The following is a 14729-nucleotide window of genomic DNA, read 5'->3' as shown; positions in this document are numbered from 1 at the left end:
AATTTTACTTTTTTTCCATGATGTTACTTCTAGAACCATAAAAATGGACTTCTGTAAAATCCTGCAGGGCTCTACACTCCACTCTAGAGCAAATTCAAGTCAATGAGGCTTGCCCCTTTCTGAGTTATTACCTGGATGAGCTGCTGGTGAGCCACGTTGCCACAGAAGAAAGTCTGCTGATCATCCACGAAACCCATCAGTTCGGTTTCTTCCACCTCTTCTCCGTTTAACATGAGAACTCTGTAGGGGAAGGGAAGGCCTAGGTCAGCCAGCCCAGCTCCCCTACCCTATAACCATCATAGGAGCCCCTGGAGCAGTCGCCAGATTCGTCCTCACCTTGTCTGGCCCACAAAAGAGAGCACCAGAGTGTCATCAGTCTCCCGGTTAGGGTCAGACCGCAGCGGCCACAGACCTGGAACAAAGATCAAGGATAAAGATGCAGAGCACAGCCCAACACTCAGTTCCCCACATCTGAGGAAAGGGAGCCTGGCCTCAAGGAGGGGCAGGAACTTTGTGGAGTCCCTCCTGAAGCTGGAACTCTGTTCTTTCCTGGCTTTAAGACCCTGAAGAAGTTGTTTTTAAAAACTGTTCTGAACCTAATATTTTAAAGTTCTTCCTTTGATTTTGGACAGGATGATACATTTCTATGACTCAAAATCAAAATTTATCTTTAAAATGTGTACACAGAAGTTTCACTCCTATACCTCCCCCTGAAACCCATCCCCCCAATAAATCATCAATAGTCTCCTGTTTATTCTTCAAAAAAATTTTTTTTTAATTTTAGAAATTCGGTAGTCACTGTTTTATAAGCAGATACAAATATAGGGGTGCCTGGCTGGCTAAGTGGGTGGAGTGTGCGACTCTTGATCTCAGGGTTGTGGGTTTGAGCCCTGCATTGGATATACAGATCATTTAAAAATAAAATTTAAGGGGGCGCCTGGGTGGCTCAGTGGGTTAAAGCCTCAGCAGGGAGCTTGCTTCCCCCTCTCCCTGCCTGCCTCTCTGCTTACTTGTGATCTCTGTCAAATAAATAAGTAAAATCTTTTTAAAAATAAAAAAATAAAATAAAATTTAGGGGCACCTGGGTGGCTCAGTTGTTAGCACCTGTATTCAACTTGGGTCATGATCCCAGGGTCCTGGGATCAAGCCCCGCATCATCGGGTTCCCTGATCTGCGGGAAGCCTGTTTTTCCCTCTCCCACTCCCCCTGCTTGTATTCTCTCTCTCACTGTCTCTCTCAAATAAATAAAATCTTAAAAAAAAAAAAAAATAGAGACGCCTGAGTGGCTCAGTTGGTTAAGCCGCTGCCTTTGGCTCAGGTCATGATCCCAGGGTCCTGGGACTGAGTCCCACATAGGGCTCCTTGCTTGGCAGGGAGCCTGCTTGTCTCTCTGCCTCTGCCTACTTGTGCACTCTCGCTCTCTCTCTCTGACAAACAAATAAAATATTTTTAAAAATAGTAAAGATAAAAATAAAATTTTAAAAAGTTACACACACTCACATATATACATATATAAAACAACCCATCATATACCGTTCTGTGCTGCATTTTTCCATTTTATACTAAAGCCCTTATCACAACGGAACAGTACCTTGTTTTCGAGCTACACAGCATTTAATGACAGATGTACCAGTTTTTTTTTTTTTTTTAAAGATTTTATTTATTTATTTGTCAGAGAGAGAGAGAGAGAGAGCGAGCGAGCACAGGCAGACAGAGTGGCAGAGGGAGAAGCAGGCTCCCTGCGGAGCAAGGAGCCCGATGTGGGACTCGATCCCAGGACGCTGGGATCATGACCTGAGCCGAAGGCAGCTGCTTAACCAACTGAGCCACCCAGGCGTCCCAGATGTACCAGTTTTAAGTCTCCATTGATGGCCATTCCTTCACTATTTTGCATACAATGCCACAAAAATGATCTTATATTTACATCACGCTGTCTTTATGAAGGTCTAGGAAGTACATGCTTACAATCTGGATTGTCCAGAACTCATTAAATTAAATGCAGATGCAGTTTTGGCAGATGCTACCAATGAGCCTGCTTATTTCCTCCGGGCCTCACCAACACAGTGCTGTCAAACTTTTGGACTCTGGTCACCTGGTGAGGAATGGTATCACTATTCGGTTTGGATTTGCATCTCCCTTAGTACAAGTGAGGCCTGTTACCTGTCCACACATGCCCTTTGCCAATCTGGGGGCAAGAATTTTGGTGACCTTCTTTGTCAAAATATTTCAATCAATTAGGGAGATGAAGCCTTTGTCTATAAGGCTATACAAACGTTTTTATCTGGATTGCATTTCTTATGACAGCTTACAGTGGTTGTTTTGTTTTGTTTTGTTTTAAAGATTTTATTTATTTATTTGACAGACAGAGATCACAAGTAGGTAGAGAGAGAGGAGGAAGCAGGCTCCCTGCTGAGCAGAGAGCCCGATGCGGGGCTTGATCCCAGGACCCTGAAACCATGACCTGAGCCAAAGGCAGGTTTCAACCCACTGAGCCACCCAGGTGCCCCAGCTTACAGTGTTTTGTTTTTGCCATGGAGAAGCGTTTCAGATCACTGAATTAACCAATCTTTCGCTTTGCTTCTGCACTCTGAGTCACAGTTTAAAAGGCCTTCTCCACTCTAAAATCATAAAGGAATTCGACAACCTTTTCTTTCAACCTTTGTATGACTTCCTTTTTACATCTGGGTTCTAGCAAGGTACACAAAGTAGAGTACGGATCCAAACGTATCTTCCCAGTTGATAACTGGGAACACCATTTATTAAAAACCATTTATTTTGGGACACCTGGGTGGCTCAGTTTGTTAAGTGGCTGCCTTCGGCTCAGGTCGTGATCCCAGGGTCCTGGGATCGAGTCCCACATCCGGCTCCTGGCTCAGCAGAGAGCTTGCTTCTCCCTCCCACTCTGCCTGCTGCTCTCCCTGCTTGTATTCTCCCTCTCTGTTAAATGAATAAGTAAACATTAAAAAAATTATTTAAGAAAACATTTATTTTTAAAAAATCATCTTTATCTCACTGAGCTGAAACACCACCACCGCTATACACTAAATTCCCACATGTAACTGTGTCTACTTCTGGACTTTTTTAAAATTTCTGGATTTTTTAGTCTGCTCAAGGAACTCTGCCTATTAGTGAACCAAAACCACACTTTTATCTACTAAGGTTTAATGGTATGTTTTAATATCGGATAGAGCTATCCTGTCTCGCTGCTCCTTTTTAAGTTTTTCTGGCTTTTCTTGCTTCTTCCTTTTTCCATTTGGACTCTTACTTATCTAGATCAAGAAAAAAAACCTCTTGATATTTTTATTGATACATTAAGTGCAAAAATAAACAGGTCAAGGGGCGCCTGGGTGGCTCAGTTGGTTAAGCTCTGCCTCCGGCTTGGGTCATGATCCTGGGGCCCTGGGATTAAGTCCCACATGAGGCTTTACTCAGCGGGGAGTCTGCTTCTCCCTCTGACCCTCCACCAACTTGTGTTTTCTCTCATTCTCTCTGAAATACATAAAATCTTTTAAAAAAAAAATTGGTCAAAGAGAGACCGCTTTATAATTTAACTTACAGGATCCTTGGTATGTTTTTCATTTGATCAATCTATCCTCTGAATCCTTAAGTACTTCAAAGTTTTCCCTGTATAGGTTTTATACATTTCTTGTTAAATTTACTCCTCGGTTGGGATGCCTAGGTGGCTCAGCTGGTTAAGTGTCTGCCTTCGGCTCAGGTCATGCTCCTGGGATAAAGCCCCACATCAGGCTCCCCTGTTTCTCCCTCTGCCTCGGCTCCCCAGCTTTTGTGTGTGTGCGCGCGCGCGCTCTCTCGTGCTCTCGCGCGCGCGCGCTCTCTCTCTCTCTCTCTCTCTCTCTCTGACAAATAAGTCTTTTAGAACAATTTATTCTTTGGTATTTTGCCTTTTTATTACTATCACAAATAGCTCCTTCCCTCCACTATACCTTCAAATGGACTGTGTTTGCACATGAATGCTACTGATTTCAGTAAATTAACTTTATATCCTGTTGCCTTAATGAACTCTCATTGTCTAGTTTTCAACCAATTTTCCTGGATTTTGTACTTTTATCTCTTCCTTTGTAATTCAGAAACCTCTATTTATCTATTCCAATCCTCTTATCTCCTGACAGTCCAAATATCTTTTTCTGACTGTCTTGTTTTCCGATTGACTGTTTTGCTTTATGATCCAATCTGATCATCTTTTTCTTACAACAGATGAATGCAGCACATTCACATTTACTGATACAACATGTCAGAATATCAGACACTCGTGCAGATGCCACATCATCCTGAGTCACGTCCACTACTTACGTATCACAAAAGTCTTCCACTACGTAGTCTATCTCTGATCTTTTTTTTTCTTTGATCTTTTTGATTATTATAGTTCTCCTGGAATTTAGCTTTGCATTTCTGTTCTAGAAGTTACTGCCTTTACACTTACACCTTTGTAGGATATTCTCAATTTCCTCTTTTCTCAGGAATTCTATTAGTTCCTTTAAAACGACATTAAATTTAACTTACAAACTTTCCCTTTCCATTACTCCGTTATCCAAGACTGGTCAATAATACATATTTTCAAGTCGACTTTGGTACCTTTAAATATGTTTAAAGCTTCTACCCCTTATTTGTCATTATGACTTTTACTCTTCACGTGACCTTTCCTCTAGATCCCACCCACGTGCCTTCACAATGCATAATGAGGCCAAAGGCCAAGGACACTCAAACAAGATTTGCATCTTATGTCTACCAAAAGGTTACCTTTGATGCCTGGTAAGTCAATGCTGGCATGCTCATGGATTCCAATTCCATTCCGGATGATCCGTAAGGAACCTTCCTTGAAAGCCCCGGAGCAAGTAACCAGCTGCAAAGAGAAGGTTTCTCAATACCTCCCTCCAGAGCCTGGGGCCATTATACTGATGCCCAGGAAATAATTAAGCTATACCTAATCGCAAGGATCCTTTCAGTGGAGCTAGGTTTGAGGAAACAGACTTAACAGAGGCTGATTTCCATGTCCCCAAGTTTACGAAGCAGCAGGATGTTCTAGTTCAAGAAGCAATAAGCAACTACTACTGCTCCTAGCAAGCTGGCTTCCATCCTTAGAACCTAGTTTACTAGAAAGAGCTCAGGATCTAGAGCCAGACACACCTGTGACTTGGAGGTTATGTAAATTTGGACAAGGTACTTGATCTTTCCCAGTCCCCAGCCTCCTCACTTCGGAAATGGTCAAGAATTCCTATCTAATTAGGGTGCTCATGTGATCACAGATGATGTAGATCTGCACCACAGACCAAGAGATACACTCGATAAATAGAAGTTATCCTTGCATCATTGGGATTAGTGAATGAGTCTCTTAAAAGTTGTCTTCACTGGGCACTCCCCACTCCAAACAGGCAAATCTAGAAGGACACGCTTTGAGTGGGCAGGTGTATCAACTATTCATTTCTGGGATGAACTCCTTACCTGCCCCTGCCCCTGCCTCTCCAGGTCCACCACGCACATGTCCACAATGGGTCCTAAATTGGTGAAGGTTTCCATGGCCACTACATAGGAGCCTTGTTCATTGCTGTCAACATTGAGCTAAGAGGAAAAACACAGTTAGTCCTGGAATGCTCCTAAGAGAGCCACTCTAAAGAGATGGTTATCATCCAAAGGAAACTCTTAGTCCTATTAGATCTGCCCTTCTCGTGCTCCACTGCATGCTTCTGGAGGGGGACTGCTGACTAAGGAACATAGCTGGCCTACCGGAGACCTACTAATCAGTCAGGAATTTCTAATCTGTGAGTCCAGAGGATGGATTTCAAAGCAGCAGTTTGGAAATTAATGCAAAATGCTCACATGCATTTTTCTGCAGGGAAGGTAGGAAGTTTTTGTTTTCTAGAGGGGTCCGGCACACCAGACCATGACCTATTTGAAGACAGCAGCTGGGTCTTGTTCATAATTGTATCTGTTGTGCCCAGCACTCTGCCTGGCACATCTGTTGAATGAACCTTTAAGACAAAGAGCTAGTCAGGGAGGACGTGAAATCAGTCAAGGAGAAAGCTGAGTAGTATGGACATTGAGGAATTAAAGATTCTGCGATGCTCCCAACACAGAAGAAGCCTGATGAAGCAGCAGTGAAGGCGCTAAAGTACACAGGAAGAAGAAAGCGTCTTCTCACCTTCACAAGCTGGGAGTCCCCAAGGCGAGACCCAACGAATACAACACCGTTATCGAGGTACGTCAAGCATTCAGCAATAGAGGTCTAGAAGAGAGTCAAGGGCACGAGAGACATCAGAACAAACACCCCACGGGAGCCCAACATGTCGAACCCCCTCCTCGACATCTGCTAGGCCAATGAATAGCTGCGGCCATGAGTGCTGAAACAATTCTCCACTTCAAATCTCCAGGTCACACTGAGCAAACGTTCCTAAACCTCTGAGGCTTGTGACTCCATCTATCACATCCTTACAGTGAGAAAAATCTACACTTTATCTCACAGGTGCCTGCTCCAAATGATCATTTTAGCCCCAATGGCTCCAGCCTCCTCCGAGTAATCAGCAACCTCTAAAATTCACTGCCTAATTCTTCAACTTTTGGGGGAACCTCTTCCTGGAACCGAATATCAGCATTAAATTAATCTTTAATTCCGAATGGCATCCTTTCGCTCTTTCCTTTTGATGCCTGAGGTAGTGCCTACCTGCCTGTGAGATTCTCCCACATGTCGCTTATTCAGAAACCTCCCTCCACAGCAGGACTGACCGTCTGCTGCTGGGGGCTAAGTACTACCAAGCTCACAGTGCTCACACTGTGAGTCATGTTCCCACATCCGCCACCCCTAGGAGAACGGGGCAGAGCAGGGACAAGCCCTACCTCTCCAAGGAGCTCCACACGGAGATCTTTGAGGGTGACGGTGCCATCCATCTGTTCCTCCTTCTCCAAAAGCAGCATGAAGAGCCGCCCTTCCATGTCCCCCAGCAGATAGCGGGAGCCGTTGGGGTCCACGCGATTGTGACACACAATTGTGCTTTGCTGCCAAGAGGAAGACATGGTCAGCAGAGATTAAGTGTCTCCCATAATCAAAGTGCAAACCCTTGCGAGCCACTCCCTTCACCAAACCCAGCCATTTCAGGCACAAGGAATCCACTTAGCCAGGACTACGTTGTGACTGAAGATGAGGACATTTTCTTCTGAAGATAACTTTCTGAGGAACTCAATGTACCTTAAATGGTTATACGCGTATTATTCCACTGGAACACAGAAATCCGCAGAAAGCAGGAAGCACTCTAAATAGTCACCGGACTGTGGATGCCCCCACAGATTTTGTTATTTCCTCACTACTACTAATTACCTCCCCCATGCTAATGCTACCACACTGCTATGTACCATTTAACTGAATTTTGTATCGCTTATTACAACACAAAACATTGAGGTTTGAAACTTTTAGGACTAGTTTTTTAAGTCTATACAACTGATCGCTATGCTACCTTTCGCATGACCTGAGCTCTGATTTCAACAAAATCTGCAAAATTCTTCCCTTCTTAAACTTGTCCCAGCTGATGGAAAGGGTAAACCTACTTGGGTTAGTACTTCTTTCTCTTAGTTAGCAAGCAAGCTCTCAGGAAGCAAAACCAGGCCAGTCTCTCCTTGTATTCCCAATGACCACCACAGTATCTCACACACACAGCAAACGGTATGACAGACATCCATAAATGTTACTGTCCCTTTGACAAACGGGGGGAGAGAGAGGAGCAGGGGAAGAACACGAGCAAAAAACAGGAAGGTGAAAGACCGCTGCTCACCTTGATGATAGGAGGGGCAATCGCCAGGTACTTGTCTCCATTGTGGTAGGTGATGGACTCCTGTCCGATGATGATGGCCCCTCCGAAGGGTTCTGGGACTGCAGGAGAGAGGGCAGCGTTAGAATGCTCGGCACTTTGGACCTGCCAAGCCCTGTAGCAGCAAGGGCACCGATCCAGCCAACTCTGAGGCAAACCTTAAGATAATCATTCTTTTTTAAAAAGACATCAAAGTCCGGGGAACATGATAGCCTTTAACTGAGATTGCTGTCGGAGAAATTTCAGGCTGGCATCATCTAACACCGGTGATGTTTTTAGTGTCACTCTTTCGGTATTTCTCAGTTTCTGGGGGTGGGGAGACTTCTCTGTGTTCTTCTGCCTGCACTCCTCCCCTTTTCTCTCCTAAACTTTGGTCCTTTCTAACTCAAAGCTTTTTTCCCCCCTTGTTCCTTAGTTTAATTTCCCCATGACTGGGGCCACCATTTAGAAAAGCCAATTCTCACTTGAGAGTTTAGATTTCTCTCCTAGATGAGACACACAACATAATGTCATGGGGAGGATACAGGAAAGGGAGCAAAGAGGCCTGGAGTCAGGCCAAGGCTTTGTCAGTGCGGCACAGGCATGGGCAAGCCCCTGGAGCCAGGTTTCCTCATCTGTGAAACAGACTGGGTAAGCTCTATAGATCCCTCGCAGTTTTTAAATGTTATTGCCCCCACCCAACCTAAATAAATAAATAAATAAATAAATGTATGTTATGCCCAACAATAAAATAAGAATAATTTCTGCATGTCACTTTGCAAATCAATCTCAGTTCCTAATTAACCCCTCTACCCCAAGATAAAGGAAAGCTATACTTTTTGGAAGGAGCAAAGAAAAAGAGACAATCCCAAAGACAGAAACGGGAAAAGCAAAGGAAGGCACATTCAGAAACAGAGGAGACCCCAGGGCTGCCGGGTAATGAGTGTGTATAACAGCACCTGAGCACCGAAATGAAGGAGCAGAGGTGAGGTAGCAACAAGAGTAAGCAATAAGCCCCAACCTGGGGTTGGGGGACATATCCAAAACCCCAACCAACCTGCGATCACCATGGAAGCTTCAGCTTCTACGTTTTCCTGTTTCCAAGGGCCCTTATTGAACTCCTTCTCACGGAGAGACACCTCATAGGTTTTCACATGCCGCCCCTGAGGGTCCTAGGTGGGGAAAGGTGGAGAGGTTAGCCCTCGGGACGGATGAAGCCTGGACTAGAAAGGAGACCTAAAAGGGACAGGCCACTACCACCCACTATCTGACCATCCTATCCCACTGGCCTTACTATCCTGACCCATCAGTAGGTTGACAGCCACCAACTCAGCCTGTGACTGGGTAGACGGAGGCTCAGACCTACCGTTTCTAACATTTCGACCAATCAAGACAGGCTTAAGAATTAGAAAAATCAATCTGGCGCACTATACTAATCACCCTAAGAAAGACAACGTACACAGGTGTATTTGTGGGTACTTATAAGATATATGCCTGTTCTATGGCCTCAAGGAACTTATGAAATAGTTTTAAAAAAAAAACCATACATTGAGAAGCTAAATATACATCTAAGAAATTTGTTTGAGTGGCGCCTGGCTGGCTCAGTCTGTGGAGCAAGCAACTCTTGATCTTGGGGTTGTTAGTTTGAGCCCTATGTTGGGTTTCGATATTACTTAAAAAAAAAAAAAAATTGTGGGGCGCCCGGGTGACTCAGGTGTTAACTGTCTGCCTTTGGCTCAGGTCATGATCCCAGGGTCCTGGGATCGAGCCCCGCACTGGGCTCCCTGCTTGGCAGGAAGCCTGCTTCTCCCTTTCCCACTCCCCCTGCTTGTTGTGTTCCCTCTCTCGCTGTGTCTCTCTCTGTCAAATAAATAAAAATCAACCTCAAAAAAAAATTTTTTTGTTTGGGACTCCTGGGTGGCTCAGTCGCCTAAGCATCTGCTATGTTCCCCTCCTTTTCTGAATCATGACTCAAATCAGTCCTAAGGCTGTCAAAGTCACCTTTGAAAGATGGAAAGACCAGGGATGGGGAGGGTACCATCGGCCAGTGGGAGACGGCTCCACAAAGGTCAGATGAAAGCTTAAGAAGTTATGGAAAGAATTCAACACTGTATTTCGGGGCAGGATAGCTCCTTAGAATGACTACCTTTCACACAGTAAGTCCCTAAATATTTACACCAATATTTGAATTTTGGGCACAAAACAGAAGATAATCATTTTCAGTTGATGAAAGATCTTCCCATCAATGACCAGCAGTAAGACTGAACTTCACAAGTATAAGCTGGGGGTTTGATTTGGGCCCCTGAGACAGACAGACAGACAGACAGACACACAGACACACACACACACACACACACAGGAAAGCAGATAGGTCACAAAACTGGCAGCCCTAAGGCTAGGAACAGAGTCAGCCTTGAATAACCAACATCAATGTTTTAACGACCTTGTATTTACAAAGCTGAAGAAAGGAAAGAAATTCTTAAGTTTTTATCTCAGCTCTGATCATTAAACCACAGTGAGCAAGATCAAACAAAATCCCCTGAAGTAGTTTCAAGCTTATTCAAATGAACTTCATTCCAACCAGTCTCTGAACTCTAGCACTTATGGTGACACTAAGAAATAGACAAAAACACATCAGTGTTTCCAATACTTAACACGGCTATCAAATGTGCCCACACACAGCACTTGGACTATGTTTCCTTCCACCATTTATTCAACCATATGCAAGTGAAATGACCTCATGCTGTATGGCTCTTTGTTAAAAGGCTGAGATTTTACCACGATACAGCAAGTTGGTGTGATGCTTTGCCACCCCACCCCCACTTAACAAATCCGGCTCAGAAAACAGCTGCCCAGGATCAGCTCTGCTGAAGTTTTAGGCACAGACTAAAATAGAAGTCAGCAACCAGCGAGTCACCAGAAAGCGAGTGCTGGACAAAATGCAAACCCCTTCTTAGAAGACATAAGAAAGTAAACATCACTGAGACATTTTTTCTTTGCTTATAAGGGCAATTTCTAGATCATTTCTCTATAGCTAAGTTTTAATAATCCCCTGGCATGCCGTTAAGAGACTCAGACAAAGTACAAACTGGGTCACCCTATAAAATCTCCAAGGTCCACAAGAATGTAATCTTGGGATTAAAACCTGCTACCAGCGCCAGAGCGCTTCCTGCCTCATTAAGTACTACCACACTGGAGACGCAACGGAAATCTGACCCATATTAATTATGCCGTTCAAATCATTTCAGGACAAATACATTAAACTCTCTGCCTGCCCTACTACCAAATCCAGACAGTCCAATTAGTGAAAATCAACTCCCACAATGGGAAGCCACATAGCTTTTCCCTCTCCCCTCCAGCTCCGGTACCTGGTAGACAAAGCAAATGGTAGGTGCTTGGCAACCATATAGGAACTTGACGTCGATGACATGCAGCTCCTCGAGGCGGATGTTAAAGGCCTTGAGCTCCTTATTGTCCCGGTCTAGCGGAATAACCTTGAAAAGGCCATCATAGAGTCGCAGGCCAATCATCCGGCACTCAGGGTCGATGATGCCAATAATGCCAGTCTCTGAGGGGCGGCCAATACGGTCCTGAGAAGTAAAATTGGGGTTAGGGAAGAACCTCAACACTCAGAGTAACAGAGGACACTGGGCACCTCTTCCCCAAAATAATTTTAGGGGTGGTAATAAAACTAGTGGCCTCCAACTTATATACCAGGGAGCCCAAATGTCAGTGCACACCTTCTCACAAAATGCTAATTCTCAATGAATTAGTACCCTGTCCCTTGGATGACTCCTTTCTTCATAAAAGCTTAAACCCTTAGTGTTTTCTCCCCATTTCTCTGATCACAGGGAGAGCTGCCCCCAGCCATTCAATTTTCTTTATCAAGTCATGACAGCTCTATCCAAAAAACTCTCATCAGCCTGAAGCAGCCACCTCACCTGAACATTGCCATGGGCTCGCGTTATGATATCAATGCTCTCGCCACTCTGCTTATATTCCAGGATGCAGGCATTGTATTTAGCTGTCAGGATAAACAGTAGGTCCTTGCTCTCCCCCTGGAAACCAACATAATACCATCAAAAGAAGTTCTTTTTGAAACCAGAATACCTATCCAGCCTCCAAGCATCTTTCTCTAAGCATGCTAAATTCTTTAAGAACTTTCTTTTCTCCCTGAAGAGAAAAATCCACAGTGAGCAGGTAACACATATCAGATGCACACACCCTAAGGGTGTGTGCAAAAGGCCAGAACTGAAGCTGGTAAACACCTAGTCTACGCTTTGATGATTGCGCATCTCTTTGCCCTACCTACAACAATGTCTTGTCTGTTTCCATCTCAAGCTAATCTCACTCATTCCATTCAAATTCTGAAAGATGAATGTGATGTCTCCTTCTAATCCTCTCCAACTATTTGAAGAAAGAAAAAAACATGAATACCAATGGAAGCTAAAATGGATCTACAAAGTCTTACCTACTTATTAACAGAGACCCCGAAAGAGGGAATATTTTATTCAAAAGGTTACAATTAAAATTTTAAATCCACTGCTTTCTTGTCAGATGCAATTAGAATATAATGAAACAATATGGATGAAAACATCTCAATGACAGTAATGATGATAATACTATGATAACTGTTAACATAACAACAAATGTTTGCTATGTAATAGCTCCTGTGTTATTAAAAACATTTCATCATCATAATAACCCAGAGATTTTATACTGTTATCCCCATTTTGCAGACAGGCAAATAAGGCCCTGAAAAGTTAGGCGATATCCAAAGTTAAAATTAATAAGGAACAAAGCCAGGACTGCCCTAATCTAGAGCCTACTCTCTCAATCAGTAGTGACCCACATTGCAAACTGCTTTAATTTTGTCTTCTAAAGAAGTCAACTTGATCAGTTTTTTCCTAGTGACTCTCTTCTACCCTGAAGAAGCTTATTTAAGAATATAAAATTGAGGGAAGCCTCATTGGTTTAGTCAGTTAAGCATCTGCCTTTGGCTCAGGTCATGACCCCAGGACCCTGGGATGGATTCCCACATCGGGCTCCTTGCTCATCAGAGAGCCTGCTTCTCCCTCTCTGCTTGTGCACTCTGCCCCTCACTGGCAAATAAATAAAATCTTTAAAAAAAAAAAAAAAAAAGAATATAAGTTGAAACCCTCCCCATTCAAAAGAGATGATTTTCTCTCCTAAACCTTATTCCACCCACCCCAAGCAAAGTGTGAAACAATGTAAAACTATCTAAGTTCTTGTTACTGGGCCCAACCCAGAGCACTTACCTTGGGCCTAAAAAGCTCCATGACTGCAATCTTCCCATACATGCCCACCTCTTTGACGGGCCGAAGACCCTCAGCAGTGACCACATAGATCTCTAACCTCGTGTTTTTGGCGATCAACAGGTTCAAGTCTTCAGCTGAAGTAAAGTGTCCTGAAACGAACAGATCCTCTAACTTTTGAAGCCAGCGCAGTATCTAAATAATCCTATCACTTCTACTTAAATACCACCAGAATTCTCATTTATTTCACATATTTCTCTGGCTCCCTCCATTCACACTTCCTTCTCGCCAAATCGAGCACCTCAAAGAGTCTCACTTCGTACATTCAAGCTACTTCCCTAATCAGACTAAGAAAACTGGACTGGGCCTAAGAGTAGCATGTCCTTCAACTGACAATGACTGTGAAAACCTTTCAGATGGCTCTGTGCCCTCAAATTTGACTTTTCCTACAGCAGTGGCAGACAGCTAACTACAGAATACTGGAAAAAGTGTACATCACCATTCCGTCCTTATCTAAATGTTCACAAAATCTTTAACAGAGCAGAACAAACAAATTCCCAGAGCTTTTTATGAAAACACCGCTTTGTCCACATCCCTTGTCTTCCCTGCAGTCTACCCATACCCCCGTCCACACTCCCTCAGAGCTTCCCACTCTACAAACAACAGAGTTTTGTTTTGGAATCATGATTAGAATTTACATAAACATACAAATTTGAGGTCTTCGTGTTCTGCTGAGAACGTGGATCAAGATGATTATTCCCGGCTTCAGGACATCTGTGTCCTTTGTAATCCTTGCATAGTCAACAAGGCAAAGCCAGCACTGGGCTGGGCCATCCAAACCCTCCTCTCCAACAGCTCCCTGGAGTAAACAACAGCCCCCAGCAAAGAGAACTCCCCTCCTTTGGGGGAGTGCGGACATTCCTCACATCCCTCCACCTCCTGCACCTCCCTGGCTCTCCCACAAGAAAATTCTGACCCTCCAAGTCGCCATCACCACGGCCCCTTCCCCTAACCACACGAGGCCAATCTCGGGGCCCACCCCAAGCACAAGCACCACCGCACAATCAACTCGCTACTTCGCTCTCCGTCCCAGTGGACCCGTCCTGTCCCCGAGGCCAAGTGACCTCCCAGGACGAAAGGGGACCCTCGAGGGCAGCTTTTGCTCCCCAAAAGGCGCGAGCTGAAGAAAGCTTCTTTAAAGTCGCAGCCTGGGAGGAGCTCCGTCGGCCGCCAGCACCTTCCATTCCCGGGACTCGGTCCCGCCCGGCCGCCCCAGGGGCCGCGGGCCTCCCTAGGCCTCGGTTCCCCCCAGCTCCCTCCCTCGCGGGGTCTCCTGCCCTGGCAGCCTCACCGGTCACGCAGCCGTTCACGGCGGTGGGCTTCTGCGCCGTTACCACGTAGTTGTACGACATGTCGAGGTCTGGGACGGCCCGTCGGCACTCGAGCGCAACGATAGAGAAATGGACACAGGCGAAGAGACGGGGCCCCCACCCGCGCGCGGCGAACTCCACTGCCGCTGCCTCCGCCCCAGAGACACGTTGCAGGCCAGAGCGGCCGGGGCGCGGGGCATCACGGGACGGCCTCACCTGGCCTCTTGGAGGACTCACGGCGCCCCAGGCGGCCAACCAAAGGAGGCCCCGCCCTCCAGAGGCCCCGCCCC

General features: G+C 45.1%; 1 protein-coding gene across 1 annotated transcript in view; it reads right to left on the bottom strand.

Annotated features, from left to right (window-relative positions):
* The window catches only part of DDB1 (damage specific DNA binding protein 1), a 31486-nt gene extending 16876 nt beyond the window's left edge, over positions 1-14610 (bottom strand). Inside the window, exons 1-12 of the mRNA XM_080816098.1 lie at positions 14421-14610; positions 13073-13221; positions 11735-11851; positions 11162-11383; positions 8851-8965; positions 7779-7876; positions 6850-7008; positions 6158-6241; positions 5461-5577; positions 4759-4861; positions 337-412; positions 132-240 (exon numbers count right to left, since the gene is read on the bottom strand). Coding sequence (XP_080672224.1) covers positions 132-240; positions 337-412; positions 4759-4861; positions 5461-5577; positions 6158-6241; positions 6850-7008; positions 7779-7876; positions 8851-8965; positions 11162-11383; positions 11735-11851; positions 13073-13221; positions 14421-14481 — 1410 coding nt within the window. The 5' untranslated portion in view covers positions 14482-14610. The remainder of the gene's footprint in view (positions 1-131; positions 241-336; positions 413-4758; positions 4862-5460; positions 5578-6157; positions 6242-6849; positions 7009-7778; positions 7877-8850; positions 8966-11161; positions 11384-11734; positions 11852-13072; positions 13222-14420) is intronic.
* Positions 14611-14729: the final 119 nt, after the last annotated feature.

The sequence above is a fragment of the Martes martes genome (assembly GCF_963455335.1).
Source record: "Martes martes genome assembly, chromosome: 10".
Lineage (NCBI taxonomy): Eukaryota > Metazoa > Chordata > Mammalia > Carnivora > Mustelidae > Martes > Martes martes.
Note: the sequence above shows the minus strand (reverse complement) of the source record. Positions and strands in the feature narration are given on the sequence as shown.